The following is a 22,885-nucleotide window of genomic DNA, read 5'->3' on the forward strand; positions in this document are numbered from 1 at the left end:
CGATTCACTTTCATGTTAGCTAACAAATACCGTACTCCAAATGGTATTTGTACAACAAGCGGTAAGTTTGTGCCAGTGGGCAGACTAGCCACTTCATCCCTCCTTTGTGACTTTAAAGTAATGTACCACAGTCGGGTTGTCGCTCTGCATCATCATGCTTCTCCCTTCCTGCTACTGTTTCCCACTCAGCCATCACCCATTTGTTACCCAAGACACTACAGAACCTGTATGAGAATACGAACGACAGTTTTTCCTGGCAGACTACTTTAGCTGCTCTACAAAGTACCTGCCATCCAGCACAATTTCACATTATTGTAGGAAAAAGCAGAAATACCCTGGGCCACCTGAATTATTTTCTACAGATATACTACTTATCAACAGCACGAGAACACAGAAAACAATGACAACTGCAACGTTAAAGACCTAAAGTTGTGGATAAATATTGTGTGTCTTTAATGCACTGGTAAGAATGCTGTAATTTCAGTTCCAAAAAAGACAGGTGTGAATACTACTGAACAATCACTTTAATACATCATTGCTACAAAATACTGACACAGTATTTACAGAAAATGGAAAACTGGTAGAAGTCCAACAATGGGGAAGATCAGTTTGAGTTCCAGAGAAATGTAGGAAAACACAAGGCAATGCTGACACTATGACTTTTTCAGCCTGAAATGGTAAGAGTAATGTGACTCCAGTGCCACAATTAACATCGAGAAAACTGTCGATGAAACCAAGGAGAAATCTGGAAAGGGAAATAAAGTTCAGGGAGAAGAAATAACAACTTTGGGGGTTTGATGATGACTATTCTGCCAGAGAGCTAATGACTTTGAAGATCAGTTGAACAGAATGGGTAGTTTCACGAAAAGATTATATAAGGTGACCATAAGTGAAAGTAAAACAAGGCTAATGAAATGTAGTCAAAGCAAACTGGCAATGCTACATTAATTAGATTAGGAAATGAGACATTAATAGTAGTAGATGTGTTTTGTTATTTGGGCAGCAAAATAACTGACAACTGACAAAGTACGGAAGATTTGAAATTCAGACTGGTAATGGCAAGAAAAGCATTCTTAAGAAAGCGGAATTTGCTTTAATATCTATGATAAAATTAATTGCTGTAAAGCCTTTCCTGAAGATATTTATCTTGAAAGTAGCATGGTATGGAAATAAAAAACGGCCAGTAGGCAATTAAGACAAGAACATAGAAGCTTTTGAAATGCGGTGCTATGGAAGAATGCTGAAGGTTGGGTGGGTAGAGCGAACAAATGAAGAGGTACCGCATCAAACTGAGCAAAAGAGAAATTCATGGAAAAAACACGACTAAAAGAAGGGACTGGTTGATAGGCATGAAGGGTCGTCAGTTTGATAATAGAGGAAAGTGTGGAGGTTCAAAAATTTTAATGGGAGACTAAGATTAAAATACAGTAAGCATGTTCAAGTGGATAAAGGTTGAAGTAGTTTTGAGACTCGCATGAAGAACTGCATCAAAACCAGTCCTCAGGCTGAAGACAATCTCCAGCACAGTTGTTTCCATTGCCTTCTGCTTCCTCATGTCATTGATAATTACCAATTCTCCCACCTTTAGGCGGAAGCTTCTCACCTCAAGACCAGTATGTTGCCCTGAATCCTTATCTCTTCCTTCCCCAACTTTGGTAATGCTGGTGCCATCAAAAGGTGTTTCTTTCTAACAAAGTCTTCAGCTGTCATTGCGAATTATTTTTATTCAAAATCTGAACAGTGGCCAGGATATGTTTACCCAATCATCTAGTTTGTCTCCCTGCAGTTTTGACCTAGAGTAGTTCCAGAAAGAACCATTATTATTCCAGACACAGTTTGCTGGATTGAGTAATGGAAAAGCAAGTCTTAGGATGAAAACATGATTGAACTACAAAAGCAGTGAAGGGGAAGTTACAATTTAAATAAGGCTTGGCTGACAAGAGTAAAAACAAACTCCTACTACATTACAACAGCACCACTTTGTGTAACCATGTGCAGTACTTGCAGCTCTTTAGAACAAAGTTTATTTACCTTTAGCAGTGTTGATGAAGTATGGTGAAATGTAGCCCCTATCAAACTTCATTCCTTCAATGACTTCAAGTTCATCTTGAAGAGTCTTTCCATCTTTAACCGTGATGACACCTTCCTTTCCAACCTGGAAGAAATCAGTACATTATGTCCAAGTGTTAAGTTGTAAGTATGTTAAGTTTACTGCTCACAATTTTAAAATTTGGTTTACAATAGGAGAACACCACAGGCTATGCACCCTGATACTCATTCACAGGATATGAATTAAGTTTCCCTACAACAGATGACCAGATGACACTGCATTGTCACTGTGTGTAACACTAACCATTTCTTTATCTCCCCACACCCCCTCCTATTCCTTGCAGAAGCAGGGAGGCATTTCCCAGGTTTAAACTCCAGATTTTCCTGAATCAATTTTTATTGTAACTGAGAGCAAGTTTTATGTTACTTGTTTTGGTAGTGTAATATCGACTGCTGGAAAAAAGGCTTATCTAAAGTGAAGATTGTGATACCCATAGTAAAGAGTTGAATAATTTCAAGACTGTATTATGCTGCCAGAATAAAGAGTTGAATAATTTCAAGACTGTATTATGCTGCCAGAAAACGTGCTTAATTTATTAATTTAATTATGAATATGTTCTATGTAATGAAGAATGAACTTGTTTAAGATGTTAAATGAGTATTCAAATAATCTTTGGAGTGTATAAGGTCAGTAGACCAAAGAAGCTAAGAAGTGGGAATATCTGCAACTTCAAGACATGTTGGCTTGCCCGCCACTTCTTTTCCAATCTTGGATGAAGACAGTTGTGCTTTTGTAATCAGCGATTTATAACGGAGTTAGATAATCAATGCTGATAGTAAAAATGCTAAGAAATGCAAACTTACATTGCAAAAAGTGTAGTGCGGAACAAAAAGTTTGAATAAATATAATGTTTAGCGACAAGTATTTCCAATCCGGTGGAGTTTATTTAAACAGAAGAAAACCCAGGCCATGATAGATGTTGGAATGATCATTTTGCAGACGAAGAAAACGATGAAACCCTCTAGACAAACAAGATCTGCCGTTATTGGGTATGTAATCTTTCAGCAACTACTAACAAATTTGTGCTGAAATTGTGCTGGTACTGGACTTATTATTCCCATTCAAATAGCTTTTTGAATGGAAACCAATAACACGTGATGAAAGTGCTGTCCTAGCACACTATACTGTGTAAGGTTCTATAAACAATTCTTCAGACATTTAAGAAACTAGTAAGATAACAACCAGTACAGTAGACACAAATGAATTTTTTTTGAGTTGCCACATCCCTTATAAACAATTATTAGGAGTTCAGTTAGGATCCACAGTTTTCTCAACAATTCTGTATACTTTCATAGTGATATTACATTTCATACCGGACACACTTAACCATATGTCCAATGTTGACTAAGCATGATATTGTGAAATGACTGGGGAAGTACTACTTTGGATTGAAATTTAGTGGAAAAAACTTGATCTTTAATATTCACTGCTGATCTATGAAACACATATATTTACATAAACAAAAAAGCCAGTTTGCTTCTGTGTGAATGATTAATTCATGGCTACGTACTTACAATCATGTATTTGAAAATGGCCTCTCAGCCTGAAAACTCACGGATAACTATCAAGAGTCCCAACAACAGAGCACGCAGGAAGCAGACACAATTGAGCAAGAAACATTGCTACAACTCAATGAACTACTTCCACGGGAGGAGCTGGGAAACTTGGAGAATTTTTACAAAAATTACTTGTTTTAGTGGGCAAATGCTCATTTAGAAATTAACTGATGATGAGCACAAACAATTATCAATTTCCATTGTAGATTATACACAACAGAAATTAATGTAGCTCCCCTACACTGTTCTCTGCAGCCTATGCTCAACATATCATCGCAGAAGAAGCTGAGTACCACCATGGTGTAGTGGTTATGATACTAAACTGCTGCATCGAGGGTAGTGGGTTCAAAACTCACCTAGACAGTACAATTTCTATATTCGGTTCGAGTACATCCTAGAAGTATCCACAAATGCCAAGAATCATGTACTGGAATGTTCTGTAGCTATATATATATATACTGTATGTGTTCTGACTGGAGGCAGTTTACTCCACACACTTGTATGTCTAAGTGCTGAATAAACCTTTGTTAAGTTAGTGTTCGTGATTCATCCAACTACACCTTGTTCTACGTGACATTATTCTGGTGGAGATGCTGGGTATTTGAACTTCTGGCAGCGCACATATCGACGACACAGTGGCTCCAATCAGGCCACGGCAGAGCCACCATTTAAGTGGCAAGAAACCTGAGTTCGAGCCATATTCAACAGATTGCAATCTATCGGAGACAGGTGAAGAAGAGGACATTACGATGACAGAAACTGCGTGCCACCACATAACACATCCTTCTGGGTTCTCTGTTGATGATCGCCAAGATCCAAACAAGTGTCTGAAGGTATATGATCGTATAGCCAAATTTAACAAATGGGATGACACCATGTGTTAGGCCAAAGTATTTTTCTACTTGGAGGGCACTGCCAAGCAATGGTATGAGAACAACGATGAGAAGTTCACAAGCTGGGAAGTATTCCAGGCAGAACTGCGCAAGTATTTCGGCAACACACAACGACAGAAGTGCAAGGCATAAGTACAGGGCACAGCGTCCAGAAGAAACTACAGCATCCTACACTCAAGATGTCTTGGAGCTGTGTAATAATAGTGGATCCTAGAATGGAGGAGGAAGATAAGGTTGCACATCTCATGAAAGATGTTGCCGAGGACACGTATCAAGCCCTACTGCTGAAGGAGGTTTCGACAGAAGACAACTTCATAAAACGGTGCAGGTATATCGAGACAATACATTAAAGAGAATTACATGCAAGAAGTTTGAACGGCTTCCAAACGTCGTATTGATATCTGTGATGGAAGAAGAAAATGATTTCGCAAGTGTTCTTCGTCAGATAGTGAGAGAGGAAACTCAGAAGGCACTTGGATTGCATGGCAAACAAACAAACCGAGACACTTCAAGAGGTCATATGGGAGGAAGTGGAACAGACATTGAACCCAATGTCTTTTCCTCCATTTCCCTTTAAAACGGTGAAAAAGTTGAGACCCAGGCAAAGTCACGTTCCTACAATGCTGTTGGAACCTGTTTGGGCACCAAGAAAGACTGACATCTGGAGGACTCAGGATAACCAACCATTATATTTCCACCGCCAACGACCAGGTCAGGTGGTGTGCTATTGTCTAGAAAGGCGGCGGGTATTTGATGACTCCTGCGCCAGAAGATGTGGGTGCTGGACGACGTAGGTCACCATCGCTGCAAGCTAGCCGCTGGAGAGGACACTCCCCAACACGCCGGTCACGGTTTCCATCACCGATTAGAAGCTCCAGCCGATCACCAAGCCGCTGCAACCTGGGAAACTAAAGGGTGCAACCAGTCGGCAAGAGAACGAACCCAACACTATGCTGAAGCAGCATAGGGCAACCTTTCTTGAAGGTGAGGCCGCCGATGAGAAAAATCCTCTGCCGTCCATCATTACAAAAATGATAGGAAACTATGTTGATATCCTCATGGATGGCTGACCGGCCCAAGCTCTTGTGGACTCTGGAGCGTCATATTCAGTCGTTTCGGAGAAGTACCGTCGCCAGTAGCAGAAAACCGTATTTGTCGATAACAAAACATCTCTGCTGAAGGTGTAATGGGAAATATGTAAAACCTACAGCATTCGTGTCGGTATAAGTGGTCATACACAGCCCTTAGAATTCATTGTCTTACAAGAGTGTAGTCATGATGTCATTCTTGGATGGGACTCTGAAAGATTCTCATGCAACTATAGATTGTGTTCGCTTGAAGATAATGCCAGACGTGATGAGATACTGTGGACAGGAAGATGTGCATCCGAATGTATGAAGACTACGTGTGCTGGAAGAAGTGATCATACCTGCAGTCAGCGCTAGAAAGGTAACTGTCATGTCAAACCATGCATCAACCCATGGGTCTTTTAGTGGAATGTAAGAGAATCATACCACTGAAGAATAATTTGGTCATCCCAGCCTCTGCTGCCGTATTTAAGAACGGATTAGGTGAATTGTGGATAGTTAACTGTCACTGAGAACCGCAGATCCTTCCAACACGCAAGTGCATAGCAAACGATGAGCCGTTAATTGCAGAACAGCTAAGTATCATAGAAACCTCCCATGCCGCGTCTGTGGCGAAATTAGCGCTACCACTACGAGACAAGTTCTTCTAGCTCGACTATCACCAGATCTCACTAAGGAACAACAGAAGAAGCTACCTGCTATTCTTCAAGAGTTCTCTGAATGCTTCAATCGACAGGCGAAGAACAAATTAGACAAACTGACGGCGAAGCACCGGATTAGCACTGGAGACCATCAACCAATAAGCCAGAGAGCATAGGAAGCTTAATAAGACAACTAAAAATGATGTTTACCCCCTTCCACAAATTGACGATACACCAGATCGTCTGAAGGGTGTCTCTTTGGAGACAAAGAGATCAAAATACTTTGACACCTTGTGTCAAACGAAGATGTGCGGCCAGATCCAGAAAAGGTGAGATCTATAACGGAATTTCCTATTCCTAAAAGTATTAGAGATGTGAGAAGCTTCCCCGGATTATGTTCTTATTACCATCGTTTTGTCAAAGACTTTCGTATCAAAGCCAGACCACTCCAAGAGTTGTTAAAAGCTGATGCTAAATTTATCTGGGGTGGTGCTCAACAAGATTCTTTCAATGCTCTGTGAAAAGCTCCGACTGACCGATCCTGTACTTGGTCTGGATGATGAGAGCACCTACAGAACTACACACAGATGCCACCAGGTATCGGATCGGTGCTGTTCTGATGCAAATTTTGGATGGAAAAGCGAAGGTTATAGCCTATGCTTCCAGGATACTTACAAAAGGCAAAAGAAACTACTCAACTACAGAAAGTTAATGCCTTGCTGTGATATCGGCCATGTGCAAATTTCGATAGTCTATGGAAGGCCATTCACAGTTGTTACAGACCATTCACTTTGTTGGTTAACAGGTCTTAAGGATCCAACAGGACAACTCGCCAGGTGGGCACTACGTCGTCAAGAGTATGACATTACCATAGTGTACAAAAGTGGAAGAAAACACCCAGATGCTGACTGTCTCTCAAGAAACCCTGTGCAAGACCATCAAGACTTTGATGAAGATAGTGACTGTCTCGCTGCACTCCAAGATTTCTCTGCTAAGCAGAAGGACGCCAAGATATCTCAAATTATGCTTGCCTTAAATCGGTCAGAGAATGTGAAAGGACAATTTAAGGTAGTTAATGGATTACTTTGCAAGAAAAACTTTGATCCGTTTCGAAAGAGGTGGCTACCAGTTATTCCTAAACATATGCACTTACATGTCCTACAGAAATGCCATGACACACCTGAGGCTGGACATTTATGATTTATTAAGGCTGTTATTTTATGGTAGGTACGATAGGCAATTACATCTCTCATTAAAACTTTCAAGTCCAGGTACACTAGACACTCCACTACTTCCTCTCACTATGGCAACAGTGAACCATCCATTTCCATGTGAGAATGTGTCGTTAATATCCAAACTAAAATTAAGCGAACATCCAAGAAATACACAAGGTCCATCGACGAGGGCGTGAGCTGCAACACACTTCACTGGAATGCGGTTTTTCTTGTCTCCTGGTGTTGTACCAAGTTCAATGTTTTCTATATTTTTGTAAACAGTTGTGCGACGACGACGTCGATATCTCCTGTAGGGCATGTTGACAGCGTTCAATGTAGTTGCCTGTGCAGCAGCAAGACACAGAATGAGCGTAGCACGAGAGCGGCTTGCTTATATACTGTGTGTGGACTTAGCGTTTTCACAGTGGCCAGCGGGAGCATTATGCCAGACGCGCATACCGGGTGTTCTAGGTATGCGTGTCCCCGCTGGCGCGCCACCAACACCGAGCCATACATGTTACATAACCACAGTCTAGACGATAAGCGGGCAGTCTGGTAGCTGGAGGCCCAGCATGGGGAACTATGTTTACAAGAATATATAAAACATTGAACTAACTACAACAACAGAAGACAAGAAAAACAGCATTCCAGTGAAGTGTGTTGCAGCCCACACCCTCATCGATGGACCTTCTGTATTCCTTGAATGTTCTCTTAATTTTAGCTTGGACATAAACGACACTTTCTCACATGGAAATGGATGGTTCACTGTTGCCATAGTGAGAGGTGGTAGTGGAGTATCGAGTGTACCTGGACTTGAAAGTTTTAATGATAGAGATGTAATTGCCTATCGTACCTACCATATGTTTGAACTTGCTAATAAAGACAGGATAATAAGATAGGATCTGCAAGAGACTTTTCTGGCCAGGTTTAAGAGTGTCCGTCACTGCGTGTCACACTGTCCAGAGTGCCAGAGGAGAAAAGCAGTTCCTCAGAAACCACCTGGCTGACTCATACCAATTCCACCAGCCAAAATGCCTTTCCAGCTTATTGGGATTGACCTCCTCTGACGATTTCCAATGTCTGCTAGTGACAATAGATGGATTACTGTTTGCACTGACTATCTGGCATGCTGTGCCATTACAAAAGCGGTGAAAACAGCTGAAGCATTCGAGGTAGCCAAATTCATTGTGGATGACATTGTATTAAAACACGATGCTCCAAGGTCTTTAATTACAGATCGAAGGAAAGTTTTTCAATCGAATCTTGTGACAGAGAAACCGTCGGTGCAACATTACTCATCACATCACGACTGCCTACCATCCGCAAACTAACGGGCTTACTGAACGTCTTAATAAGACCTTGGCCCACACGCTATCAATGCTCATCAATGTTGAGCAGAGCAACTGGGATGAGGAGCTACCTTCCGTGACGTTTGCCTACAACACCGCCAAACAAGACACCACAGGATATACGCCATTTTTCCTGGAGCATGGGCGTGAAGCGACGATGACGATGGACACTGTTTCCGTTACATCCTGATGACTTAGACGACTACATCGGCCAGGTGTTAACCAGAGCTGAGGAAGCTCGGCAGCTAGCTCAACTCCGCATGCTGCCCTGTTGTCTACCAGCCTGGTGACCTCGTCTGGATCTTCACTCCTGTTCGGAAGATTGGTCTCTCTGAGAAGCTCCTCAGGCACTACTTTGGACCTTATAAGGCTGTAAGACAGTTGTCTCACATTACTTATAAAGTTGAAGATTTTGACCCTGACAAGACGACAAAGATCGGAGATACTGTCCACATCCTTCGTATGAAGCCCTATAAGGATCCTGCAACCCAGGGTAAATTCGAAACTCCAGCGACAGGCAAGAAGCGGAAAGATGACGAAGAGCTTAGTGGCAAAAGAAGCTCTAAGATCACCGCCAGAGTGAGAATCAGTCATCAGGAGTCTGATTAAGCAGGACCAATGACTCATTACCGGACTAGGACGACGTACCACTGAGATGCTCTTCTCTTAAGGAGGGAGTAATGTTGCAGAAGAAGCTGAGTAGCACTGTGGTGTAGTGGTTATGATACTAAACTGTTGCATGGAGGGTCGAGAGTTCAAAACTCACCTGGACTGTTCTATAGCTGTATATATACTGCACGTTTTCTGGCCGGAGGCAGTTTGCTCTGCACTCTTGTATGTGCAAGTGCTGAATAAACCTTCGTTAAGTGAAGTTAGTGTTCGTCACACATCTAATTACACCTTCTTCTAAGTGACAAAGTGCATTTTGTTTGATGCTCGATCATTGATCCCGCTGTGACAACATTTACTTCATATGTCGGAAACACACAGTTTCAATTTATATTGCCCATTAAAACATTCACATATTCTTTGCACACTATATTATGAAAAGGGAAGACTGCTACTCACTATTTAGAGGAAATGTTGAATTGCAGACAAGACAACCAAAATACTGCCAAACGTGCTGAAATTACTTAACCCCCCTACACACACACACACACACACACACACACACACACACACCTCTGGCAGTTGAGGTTGGACTGCGAGCTACTGCGCCCGATGGCAGAAGCAATCTCGGTGATAGCGATAGGGCAAAGAGGAGGCTGGGGGTGGGGATGGGGAGAAATAGCAGGGGTAGGAGAGGAGGAAGGTAAAGCGCTGCCTGTGGGGAACATGCATAGACATGGTTCCAATTTTTCCAATAAATTCAATTCCCATATTTTCCAGAAAATCACTACCCTGAAATGAATTTGTCAAATTCTGAAACGCTCACCTTCTTCATGGCCTCCGAGATAAGTTGACCAACTTTCTCATCTCCATTGGCAGAGATGGTTGCCACCTGCGCAATCTCCTCAGGTGTGGTCACCGGCTTAGAGAGTGTCTTCAGATGATCAATAATGGCATCAACGGCCATCATCACACCTGCCGGCAAATGCAACATGATAAGAATGAGATACTTTTACAATACACACACATACCTAACACCTGCACTGAATAAAAGGAACATTTTGAGACTAACATAGACCAGATGAACACACATTTCTCAATTGTGTCCAAAGTTCACTATAAATATCGGCAGTTATAGTGAATCACTGTATCACAGAACAGACATACGTACGAGTATCACAAAACAGATAAACTCCATTTCCGTGACAGTCACATATGTAGAACAAAATGAGTCTGCCAAAATGGCAAACCTTAGAGCTCCAGACTGGATAAACACACAAAAGTCACTACGAACAAAAACATTTTTAACTGTCACATTGCTTTCCTTTTTTTGTTGGGCGTTCAGTCTTCTGACAGGCTTGCTGCACCCTTCACAACTTTTTCTTCTGTATCAACCTCTTAATCACTTGCACAAGGCTGCCTCAATTACTTAATAATAATATTACAATAAGGTCAGACTGCTACTCGTCATACAAAGGAAACATTGAATATAATAGAGGGAAAAATTCCACGACACACACACACACACACACACACACACACACACACACACACACACACAGACAGAGAGAGAGAGAGAGAGAGAGAGAGAGAGAGAGAGAGATATGTGTAAATCATAGTTTTACATGTGTCTGCCTGTGTCTGTATGTGTGCAGATGGATGTGTATGCGCGCGCAAGTGTATACCTGTCCTTTTCCCCACCTAAGGTAAGTCTTTCCACTCCTGGGATTGGAATGACTCCCTACCCTCTCCCTTAAAACTCACATCCTTTCTTCTTTCTCTCTCTTTCCCTCTTTCCTGATGAAGCAACCTTGGGTTGCAAAAGCTTGAAATGTGTGTGTGTGTTTTATTGTGTCTATCTACCAGCACTTTCCCGTTTGGTAAAGGAAACATTGAGTCGCACACTGAGGGGGAGGGGGACCTGCTATACATTTGGATTTTTGGCCAAAACAAATACCTTCTTGTCAAGTAGAGAAACCACCCCCCCCCCCCTCCCCACACACGCACACACCCAAGACACACAGGCACATGACCAACGTGTCTGGCCTCCGAGGCTGGACTGTGTGACTCAATGCTTCCTCTATACGGTAAGTAGCAACCTACCCTTTTTCATAAGACTGTCTTTATTCCATCCTGGATTTTTCATTGATTGGCCTTAATTTGATGGGCCTCAAATAGTTCTTTAGGTTCTGACATTTAATTAATTCCAATGCTAAGTGTTTGTAAAGGTACTCTCTGAATTCCTTTCTATGCTAATGTGGCCTTCATTTAGTTCTTTGATACCTTAATCGCAACACAGTTTGCCACTGGTTCTCTTCGAATAGACAGTGGCGCTGTCAAATGTGCCTACATTAGATATCTGTATTACATTCAGTCTACATGCTCACTTTCATGAGGTTTGTACTAAAGCTGGATTTAAATGTAAGTACAACACTAATTGAAAATTCTGTATACGGAATACCAAGATATATACTCGTGTTATGTACGTATATGCTATAGCTAATTTTCTTCTACACTTTTTCCACAGCTTCAGTCTAATAACGACCTTCTGAAATGTGTAACATTTAATACGAACAAGTGCAATCAAGACCTTTCCATATTTCAAAGTTATGTTGAATCTGAATGGTCAGCTGCTTCTACCATGGATGTATTTCTGCATCAAGTAATGGGATAAGCAACTCTGACAAAGAACAGAGTGTAATGGTTTGCCACGTGGGAATGAGCATTTCTGAAACGGCAAACCTAGTCAGCTGTTTGTGTTCTACTGTTGCGAGCAACTACGCAAAGTAGTTGAAGGATGGTGAAACCGTGAGTAGGTGACGAGGTATTAAATGTCCACACTTCATCATACAACATGGATGTTGGAGGCTTATCTTCTAGGCAACAAGTTTTGGAAGATTCGATGACAGGGTAAAATGCTGCTGCAGGCAGAAGTGTATCACTGCACACAGTTGAGCACATGTCAAACATGGGGTTTCAGCAGCAGAGAACACTTACATGTTCCCACATTAACCCAGCAACCTTGTTAATTATGGCTCCAGTGGGCATGGGATTGCAGAGTAGTCACGTAGATGTAGGTCACTGAGAATGGACTGTGAATAAGCTGCCCAGTTGAATAGATAGATCATTTCTCGTTACATCAGGCGTGACTCGTGACTTGCTCATACGGAGTCACTTCCATTCCTACCATCAAATTATCACAAAAATTGTTGTCTACACTCCAGAGTTCCCCAGATAGCTTTATCAGTAGAGCACTCTACTACAAAAAGTCCCAGGTTCAAGTCCCAGCTAGACACTCAATTTTAATCTGTCAGAAGTTTCCATTCATTAACATTCCTGTGGTGTTGCTTGTAGCTCCATCTTATTGCCAAATATGTGTCATTCACTGGATAAAGGGCAAGTTGTTGAGTGAGAAATTAGGGAATCATTTCAACATACGGCACAGAATTAACAGTTACTGCATCGCTATCCTTACTGTTCTTACACTGATGGAAAGGACCGAAATCCACAAAGCCATTTGCCAAAATTGCACATAAACTAACTTCCCCAACATAAAGAGGCTTCTTATAAGCGCGCGCGCGCGCACACACACACACACACACACACACACACACACACACACACACACCCCCTACGTTGTTCACTTTTGCATCAATTTATCACTTTGGAGACCAAGTCTGAGCATAGCTCGGGGCACAACTGTGTTCAAAAGCCCACACCTGAGTATAGGTTGGGCCACATTTCTTAGACGCGCGAGCCATGTATCGCTCAACAACTGGGCTCATTTCATAAGAGAACAATGTAGGGACATCTCGCTACCTACCACGTAACTGGTGCAGCGTTCTGTTGCAAATTTCTATAATTATATTGAAAGAAACATTACCGAATTTAACAGCGGCCATCGCGAATGGGTGAGCCAATGAAATTGCATTAATGTAATAGTGTGTGTATTTGTTAGTGTTTGCAGTTTGCCTTAATTCTGCTATAAATATGTCACATTTGCTGTGTGAGCAAGAAATTTCAGAAGCTCAAGTGCATGAAACTGCTCAATAACTCACGTCGTGCTTTTTTCTTGGGGGCATAATTATACGTTGTTGTACTTTTTTTAAAATCTGTATTCTCTCAAAGAACCACAGTAAATATGAAAAATAAATTTTGAAGCTTGGCCCTTTTTAGTATTATTACTCCTGAAGACGCCCCCATGAACCATGGACCTTGCACTTGGTGGGGAGGCTTGCGTGCCTCAGCGATACAGATAGCCATACCGTAGGTGCAACCACAACGGAGGGGTATCTGTTGAGAGGCCAGACAAACGTGTGGTTCCTGAAGAAAGGCAGCAGCCTTTTCAGTAGTTGCAAGGGCAACAGTCTGGATGATTGATTGACTGATCTCGCCTTGTAACAGTAACCAAAACGGCCTTGCTGTGCTGGTACTGCGAACGGCTGAAAGCAAGGGGAAACTACAGCCGTAATTTTTCCCGAGGGCATGCAGGTTTACTGTATGATTAAATGATGATGGCGTCCTCTTGGGTAAAATATTCCGGAGGTAAAATAGTCCCCCATTCGGATCTCCGGGCGGGGACTACTCAGGAGGACGTCGTTATCAGGAGAAAGAAAACTGGCGTTCTACGGATCGGAGCGTGGAATGTCAGATCCCTTAATCGGGCAGGTAGGTTAGAAAATTTAAAAAGGGAAATGGATAGGTTACAGTTAGATATAGTGGGAATTAGTGAAGTTCGGTGGCAGGAGGAACAAGACTTCTGGTCAGGTGAATACAGGGTTATAAACACAAAATCAAATAGGGGTAATGCAGGAGTAGGTTTAATAATGAATAAAAAAATAGGAGTGTGGGTAAGCTACTGCAAACAGCATAGCGAATGCATTATTGTGGCCAAGATAGATATGAAGCCCACACCTACTACAGTAGTACAAGTTTTTATGCCAACTGGCTCTGCAGATGACGAAGAAATTGAAGAAATGTATGATGAAATAAAAGAAATTATTCAGATTGTGAAGGGAGACGAAAATTTAATAGTCACGGGTGACTGGAATTCGAGTGTAGGAAAAGGGAGAGAAGGAAACATAGTAGGTGAATATGGATTGGGGCTAAGAAATCAAAGAGGAAGCCGCCTGGTAGAATTTTGCACAGAGCACAACATAATCATAACTAACACTTGGTTTAAGAATCATGAAAGAAGGTTGTATACATGGAAGAACCCTGGAGATACTAAAAGGTATCAGATAGATTATATAATGGTAAGACAGAGATTTAGGAACCAGTTTTTAATTGCAAGACATTTCCAGGGGCAGATGTGGACTCTGACCACAATCTATTGGTTATGACCTGTAGATTAAAACTGAAGAAACTGCAAAAAGTTGGGAATTTAAGGAGATGGGACCTGGATAAACTGAAAGAACCAGAGGTTGTACAGAGTTTCAGGGACAGCATAAGGGAATGACAGGAATGGGGGAAAGAAATACAGTAGAAGAAGAATGGGTAGCTTTGAGGGATGAAGTAGCGAAGGCAGCAGAGGATCAAGTAGGTAAAAAGACGAGGGCTAGTAGAAATCCTTGGGTAACAGAAGAAATATTGAATTTAATTGATCAAAGGAGAAAATATAAAAATGCAGTAAATGTAGCAGGCAAAAAGGAATACAAACGTCTCAAAAATGAGATCGACAGGAAGTGCAAAATGGCTAAGCAGGGATGGCTAGAGGACAAATGTAAGGATGTAGAGGCCTATCTCACTAGGGGTAAGATAGATACTGCCTACAGGAAAATTAAAGAGACCTTTGGAGATGAGAGAACGACTTGTATGAATGTCAAGAGCTCAGATGGAAACCCAGTTCTAAGCAAAGACGGGAAAGCAGAAAGGTGGAAGGAGTATATAGAATGTCTATACAAGGGCGATGTACTTGAGGACAATATTATGGAAATGGAAGAGGATGTAGATGAAGATGAAATGGGAGATATGATACTGCGTGAAGAGTTTGACAGAGCACTGAAAGACCTGAGTCGAAACAAGGTCCCCGGAGTAGACAATATTCCATTGGAACTACTGACGGCCGTGGGAGAGCCAGTCCTGACAAAACTCTACCATCTGGTGAGCAAGATGTATGAAACAGGCGAAATACCCTCAGACTTCAAGAAGAATATAATAATTCCAATCCCAAAGAAAGCAGGTGTTGACAGATGTGAAAATTACCGAACTATCAGTTTAATAAGTCACAGCTGCAAAATACTAACACGAATTCTTTACAGACGAATGGAAAAACTAGTAGAAGCCAACCTCGGGGAAGATCAGTTTGGATTCCGTAGAAACACTGGAACATGTGAGGCAATACTGACCTTACGACTTGTCTTAGAAGAAAGATTAAGGAAAGGCAAACCTACGTTTCTAGCATTTGTAGACTTAGAGAAAGCTTTTGACAATGTTGACTGGAATACTCTCTTTCAAATTGTAAAGGTGGCGGGGGTAAAATACAGGGAGCGAAAGGCTATTTACAATTTGTACAGAAACCAGATGGCAGTTGTAAGAGTCGAGGGGCATGAAAGGGAAGCAGTGGTTGGGAAGGGAGTAAGACAGGGTTGTAACCTTTCCCCGATGTTGTTCGATCTGTATATTGAGCAAGCACTAAAGGAAACAAAAGAAAAATTCGGAGTAGGTATTAAAATTCATGGAGAAGAAATAAAAACTTTGAGGTTCGCCGATGACATTGTAATTCTGTCAGAGACAGCAAAGTACTTGGAAGAGCAGTTGAATGGAATGGACAGTGTCTTGAAAGGAGGATATAAGATGAACATCAACGAAAGCAAAACAAGGATAATGGAATGTAGTCTAAGTCGGGTGATGCTGAGGGAATTAGATTAGGAAATGAGGCACTTAAAGTAGTAAAGGAGTTTTGCTATTTGGGGAGCAAAATAACTGATGATGGACGAAGTAGAGAGGATATAAAATGTAGGCTGGCAATGGCAAGGAAAGCGTTTCTGAAGAAGAGAATTTTGTTAACATCCAGTATTGATTTAAGTGTCAGGAAGTCCTTTCTGTAAGTATTCGTATGGAGTGTAGCCATGTATGGAAGTGAAACATGGACAATAAATAGTTTGGACGAGAAGAGAACAGAAGCTTTCGAAATGTGGTGCTACAGAAGAATGCTGAAGATTAGATGGGTAGATCACATAACTAATGAAGTATTGAATAGGGTTGGGGAGAAGAGAAGTTTGTGGCACAACTTGACCAGAAGAAGGGATCGGTTGGTAGGACATTTCTGAGGCATCAAGGGATCACCAATTTAGTATTGAAGGGCAGCGTGGAGGGTAAAAATCGTAGAGGGAGACCAAGAGATGAATACACCAAGCAGATTCAGAAGGATGTACGTTGCAGTAAGTACTGGGAGATGAAAAAGCTTGCACAGGATAGAGTAGCATGGAGAGCTGCATCAAACCAGTCTCAGGACTTAAGACCACAACAACAACAACACTCCATTAACTGCCTCGTCTCCAAATAATCTGTAGCACTTTGCCTCATAAGTTTGTCATGGATAATGGCCTGGATCAAGAGAGTACAGTATATGAAGTTTGTAAGAATGATAACTGAAGGCTCCATGGAGAATCACTATGTGTCACTTCAAAATTTTGTTAATATCATCTGATGGAACAATCCAGTTACACAGTTATCTTAAAACGATGCAGGAAGGCATGTCCCATTTTCACCATATCTTCAACATTTTGGAAATATGCTTTCAGTGTGTAATGACTTTGTCCATCAAACAAAAAATCCACCGCAAATAACCAGCTAGTTGTGCAGACAGTGGGGTTTAACACACCCCTACCATGTTTCACCACCCCATGTCACTGGTGAAAATTATACCTGGTATCAAGACACTTAGTACTTTAAACTCTAGCCGAAGTTTCAGCTCATACACCGTATGCTGCTGGAACACAGTTTTCTCTGAATATGAGCACAACTGATGCCTTTGTCAAATCAAATCACTAGCACTTTCTTTACAGCACTGTGGTGTCACTTGCAGTAATTAAAACTAATTCTGATGTTACATTTCAATTTCACACCTTTCTTGTGCAGCCACACCTCAGGTTGCATCAGACACCAACAGGAATCCTGATTGGCTGCTGCTGCTGTTAAAGAGTCTCCACATGCAATAATTTGGAAACACGCAAAGCTGCGAACGGATAAACAACATAGCAGTTTGTGGCACCCACTTGAGACCAGTTACACCAGTCACAAAGCAAACTTGCAGCAAATCTAATTCCATGTGACACAGACTTTACCCTTACTTTCAACATGCCTACTGAGTCAACTATTCTGCCCAATTGCACAATTTGTCATTTTTAACTGCATTGTCAATTATACGATGTCCTCTATGTGGTTCTTCATTAGCAGTACAGAAAATTTTGTAACTATGGCAAACAAAGGAACAAGTGCGCGTGCGTGCATTTTTAGCCCTAGAAACCTAAAAATGCGGCTGCAACTACACACACACACACACACACACACACACGCGCGCGCAGTGACAACTCACAAGCTATAGGGTAGCACAGTTAAAAGTAGTCCCCCATACCCTTTGAATGCGAATGCAATATTTCAGCCACTGAAATGGAGTACAGCTACGACAATGGACAGTTTTGTGTAATTATCCATTGTTAGCATTCTTCTGTTGGCATTTCTGTTTATTTCATCAATCAATTTAGACATTTCTCTTTGTGGTGTGCAAAACGACTTCCTCAATAGATGAAAGAATTGAAATTCGGGAAGCAAATGTGAAAACAGGTCTGATTAAGGAAATCTCAAAATTTTCAGGTCAACTATCCAGATAGAGGACTACCAGCACAGAGAGCAATTCAGAGTCTTTATAACGATTGGCACCCCTATGGATCTGCGCAAAACGTAAAATGACAGACTTCCTTTAGTTCGCACACCCCAAGTTATTGCAGACATTCACTGAATAATTATTCAGAGTCCAGAGAAGTCTACGGGTAAATTGGCCCAACAGGTGCACGTAAGTGGGAGGAGTTGCCAGTGGCTATCGAAAAGTCTTAATCTGAAGCCATATCATGTGACAGTTGTACAGCATTTATGGGAGGCTCACAGAAACTTCATTACTTCATGTGGCTCTTGAATAAGATTAATGATGGTTTGTTAGATACTTTCCGTTACATCTTGAGTGAAGAAGATGGTTTCATCTTTCTGGTTACCGTATTTACTCGAATCTAAGCCGCACCTGAAAAATGAGACTCAAAATCAAGGAAAAAACATTTTCCCGAATCTAAGCCGCATCTGAAATTTGAGATTCGAAATTCAAGGGGAGAGAAAAGTTTTAGGCCGCATCTCCAAATTGAAACAAAGTTGGTCCATTGTAATATGACACACAATTTAGGTTGAATGAATGACGATACAGCTACAGTGGGTTGGTTCGAGTCGTAACCTTGGCAGTTAAGCTTTACCAGGTAGTCATTGCTATGCGTCAGGCATTCCGTCCGTATTTATACAGGTACCCTTCCTTTTTCATGTGCTTCATTTTGAATTGATTGCTTATTTTTCTTTGATCTGAAAAGCGTCGTTTTCTTTGTTATAAGTGTTTACGTCACTGTAAGCTGAAAATGCATTACTGTAGTGTGTCTTGCATTGTTTGTCGCATTCTGACAGTGCGTGTTTACGGCCTGTCGCCGCTCGCAGCATGGATTGCTTTAGTGCGCACTACCACCGCTTAAAAAAATGAGAGGAATCATCTCATAGCAAAACAATGGCAAGATACTGCTATTTGTTGTTACTTACACTGCGTATGATAGAAGATGTTCTGAACGAGATTTTAGCGACAATTTTTCTCCGTTTGAAAATCTTTGCAGACGCCTCTTTAGTACATTACATTCTGCACAGAAATTAGAGTCATCTTATATTTAAAAATCTAGTCAATTGCTGTGCTTCATTCCTGACTGTATCACTATTAGGCATAAGAATAATACGAATATATACATGACATATGTATATTCTTCCGCAATTGGTGTTGTCTCACTCTAGTTTCGTAGTTTATTAGGCAGACAGGATTGAAATGAGATAGCAGCAAACACGAAACAATACATGGCAAAATGTTTATATTCGTATTATTCTTATGGTGAAGAGAATACTGCATACGATTCACAATTCATAGAAGTTCCTATTAGCAACCATCTCTTCTCACAGGTAGGATAAAATTCAGAACGTAGAGTTGGCCATATTGACAAACATCCCAAACAGTCTTGCCAGTCGGATTTTCGTAGTACACTGAAATGCTGCTACATTCGAAGATGGACAATATGGAATTTGTATTTACTTCGTTGGATAATGTATGAAAATGCAGTGGTTGAAACTCGGGGCGGAGAAAAAAAAAAGCTAGTCTTCCACGTTTTTTTTTTTTAGTTTATTTGCTGACGCAGAGGATATGGTCCTAGTATTTATCTTTGTGCCTACTGCCTACAGAGCTTGCCTGTGTAGCGCTACATATATTCGACGGCAGAAGTTAGTTGTGGCGGCACCCACCAACGTTTTTCAGAACTTCCGCTTGCTTTGCACTCGATTCTAAGCCGCAGGCGGTTTTTTGGATTACAAAAACCGGAAAAAAAGTGCGGCTTAGATTCGAGTAAATACGGTATGTGAATTCACAGAACACAAGGTACTGGGCAATGGAGAATTCTAACATTGTGCGTCAGTAACTATTATATAATGAAAACAAGTCAACATTTGTCGCAGTGTAACAGGAACACACAGCACTGGACCGATATATTTTTGACATTACACTCAAAACTGTTGCATATACGGAAATTTGACACATTTTGCACTCCACTCGCTGAAAATGAAAGACAATACTGCCTCTACTAGCAAGATGGGGCAACATGTCCCAGGTTTAGAGTATCCCTGGAGCTAGTCCACAATGTCTTCACTGAGGAAGGAAGTGTCAGCAAATATTAATGGCAACCACATTTGCCAGATCCAACAACATGCTATTTCCTCAAGTGGAGACACTAAGAGCACGGCCAATGATACAAATACACACACAATACAGGAACTGAAAGACAGCAGCAGCCGTGAAGCTGTCACCACTGATATCTGAACTTAACGCCAGATGTATCTGAATATGCTTAGACGTGCACAGCTGTGGCAGGGAGTCACTTTCAACATCATCTATAAATGTTTTTTTTTCACTGTAAATGAATGATAAGTCCATTTCAACTCTTAATTTCTGTAATTTCATTGCATTGCCTTTATAATTACATGGCTACAGCTATCTGCTCCACCCTGTAGCACCACCTCCGTGCTCTTACATGAGTAATGCACACCATCAAGCAGCTGAAGGTGAACAGTTGCTTTCTCATTTTGTTGATGATTTTAGAAGTTCTGTCACTTTAGTAACCTACAGTGTGTTTCTAAAACCACTCACATAAAATGTCTGCAATGATTAAATCCACACATCCAGGGGAAGGAACTGTGTGGTAGTTATGCAATGCAGTTTTCATATTGCACCTCTTTGAAAAGCATACAAGCCAATTTGTCAACTTGCTGCAGAAACAAAGGTGCCAACATACATTGCAAAACACAGTAAGTGTTGCTAATTAAGCAGCTAGAAGAAAGTGTCTGTTTTCCTTTAAAAACCCCCCATATTATACACATTCAATAACTCCATTAAGCCTTCTACACTTTGAAGTACAGATGGTCTCTAGTTAAAGCAGATGAAGTGACCCACTAAGTATAATACAGGACAGCCAAACTGGAAACTGAGGAGGAGGAGGAGGAGGAGGAGGAGGAGGAGGAGGGGGAGGGTGGTGGTGGTGGTGGTGGTGGTACATCAATTGTCCTAAGCCCTAATGCCTCCCACTGTCACTGTCAACAGATAGCAGTCACTGAAACTGGTTGTACAACAATACTGCTTCTTACATGCAGCTCCAACTACCATAATGTAAACATACTATTAGCCAGAAGACTTCAGATGCCTGCCGGGCTGCGAACAAACGCGAGCTGCGACAGTGGATTCTGTATGCTATGAAGTTCAAGGGATACCTTCCTTACTTTCCCCACCTTACAATGCAGCCAGTTATATAATTGGCCTGGAAACGATGTTTTCAGAAACACACAAACTTCTGACAACCTCTGCACAATATCAGGTATATACGCACACAGGGAAAAAAGTCCTGGAGTTTTCTCTGATTTCCCAGATAAAAATACACTTTTACCCAGGTGAAAAGACACAATACTGCTGGCAAAAGTACTTTTTTTGAAGTTAAGTGACGATGTACTTTCCCTCGGAGCTGCAAAACTTATCAATCCTTCAAATCATGAAGATTTTATACACTGGTGTAGAACTTCCCAGCAATTTAGGAAATTGAACCAAGCAAAAAGCAATGAGTTTTGGAAAGATCTCTGATGAGTGGCACCCTAATATATTTGGTTGATAGTTTGTAGTAAAACTGTTTCTCACACAAACGATTTTGTATTCACATGTAACCCCGCCCCACCACTGTAAAGTTACACATACAAATACCTCAATATTTCGGATGAATTCCTCAATCAGTAACTTTTGCAGGTACAGATTAGGCCCAACATGGGTCATAACACCTTTAAATAAGAAGGCAAACTAGTTTCAGTAACTATTTACCATTAACACAGAACCTAGCCTGTAAACCTACACAGTACCCAGATTCACCCCCTACATCAGAAAGATAGCTTCTTATACAGAAACATTTACCAACAGGAAATTAAGTGAGACAGTACACACCTCTGCGAATTTCTATAGGGTTGGCACCCTTGCTGATCTTTTCGAAGCCTTCTTTGGCGATGGCTCGTGCCAACACGGTGGCAGTCGTCGTGCCGTCTCCAGCCTCCTCGTTAGTGTTGTTGGCGACATCTTGCACCAGCTTGGCACCGATGTTCTGGAACTTGTCCTTCAGCTCCACACCTTTCGCGACAGTCACGCCGTCTTTGGTTATCTTCGGACTGCCCCAGGACTGCTCCAATATTACGTTGCGGCCCTATAACGATGATTTGAGTCAAAATACTACTCAAAAAAGTAAAGATTGTAGAGTTACAGACCATTCCCTGTAACACTAATGCTTTTCCTGTTGAGTGATGACAGATGAATCTTTATAAGTTTTGTCTAAAGAATTTTATTAAACATGTCAACATAAAAAGAATTTGTGGATTTTCTGTTTCGTTTGAGCACCTGACCTTGTGACACTGAGGCCTGGTGCTTTTCAGCAGATGCCACAGCACAGGCCAATATGACTGCCAATTGCCTGTGACTGGAAGAAGATACTGCCTGCATCGTAAAGAGCTTCACTGAATATTATTATAATATCAACTGCCAAAATATGTTATGAAAGATGTTTTAACATGTTGAATTCTGTAGCAGTATGTTCCTGCTGAGTCTACTGTTCACGA

The 22,885-nt window shown here is 41.4% G+C and overlaps 1 protein-coding gene across 1 annotated transcript in view; it reads right to left on the minus strand.

The window, feature by feature from the left end:
* LOC124553591 (heat shock protein 60A) overlaps positions 1–22,885 on the minus strand; it is a 72,871-nt gene that overhangs the window by 39,894 nt on the left and 10,092 nt on the right. The window contains exons 3-5 of the mRNA XM_047127445.1: positions 22,224–22,476; positions 10,287–10,435; positions 2,032–2,155 (exon numbers count right to left, since the gene is read on the minus strand). Of these exons, the coding sequence (XP_046983401.1) occupies positions 2,032–2,155; positions 10,287–10,435; positions 22,224–22,476 (526 nt within the window). The remainder of the gene's footprint in view (positions 1–2,031; positions 2,156–10,286; positions 10,436–22,223; positions 22,477–22,885) is intronic.

This window comes from Schistocerca americana, chromosome 11, assembly GCF_021461395.2.
Source record: "Schistocerca americana isolate TAMUIC-IGC-003095 chromosome 11, iqSchAmer2.1, whole genome shotgun sequence".
Classification (NCBI taxonomy): domain Eukaryota; kingdom Metazoa; phylum Arthropoda; class Insecta; order Orthoptera; family Acrididae; genus Schistocerca; species Schistocerca americana.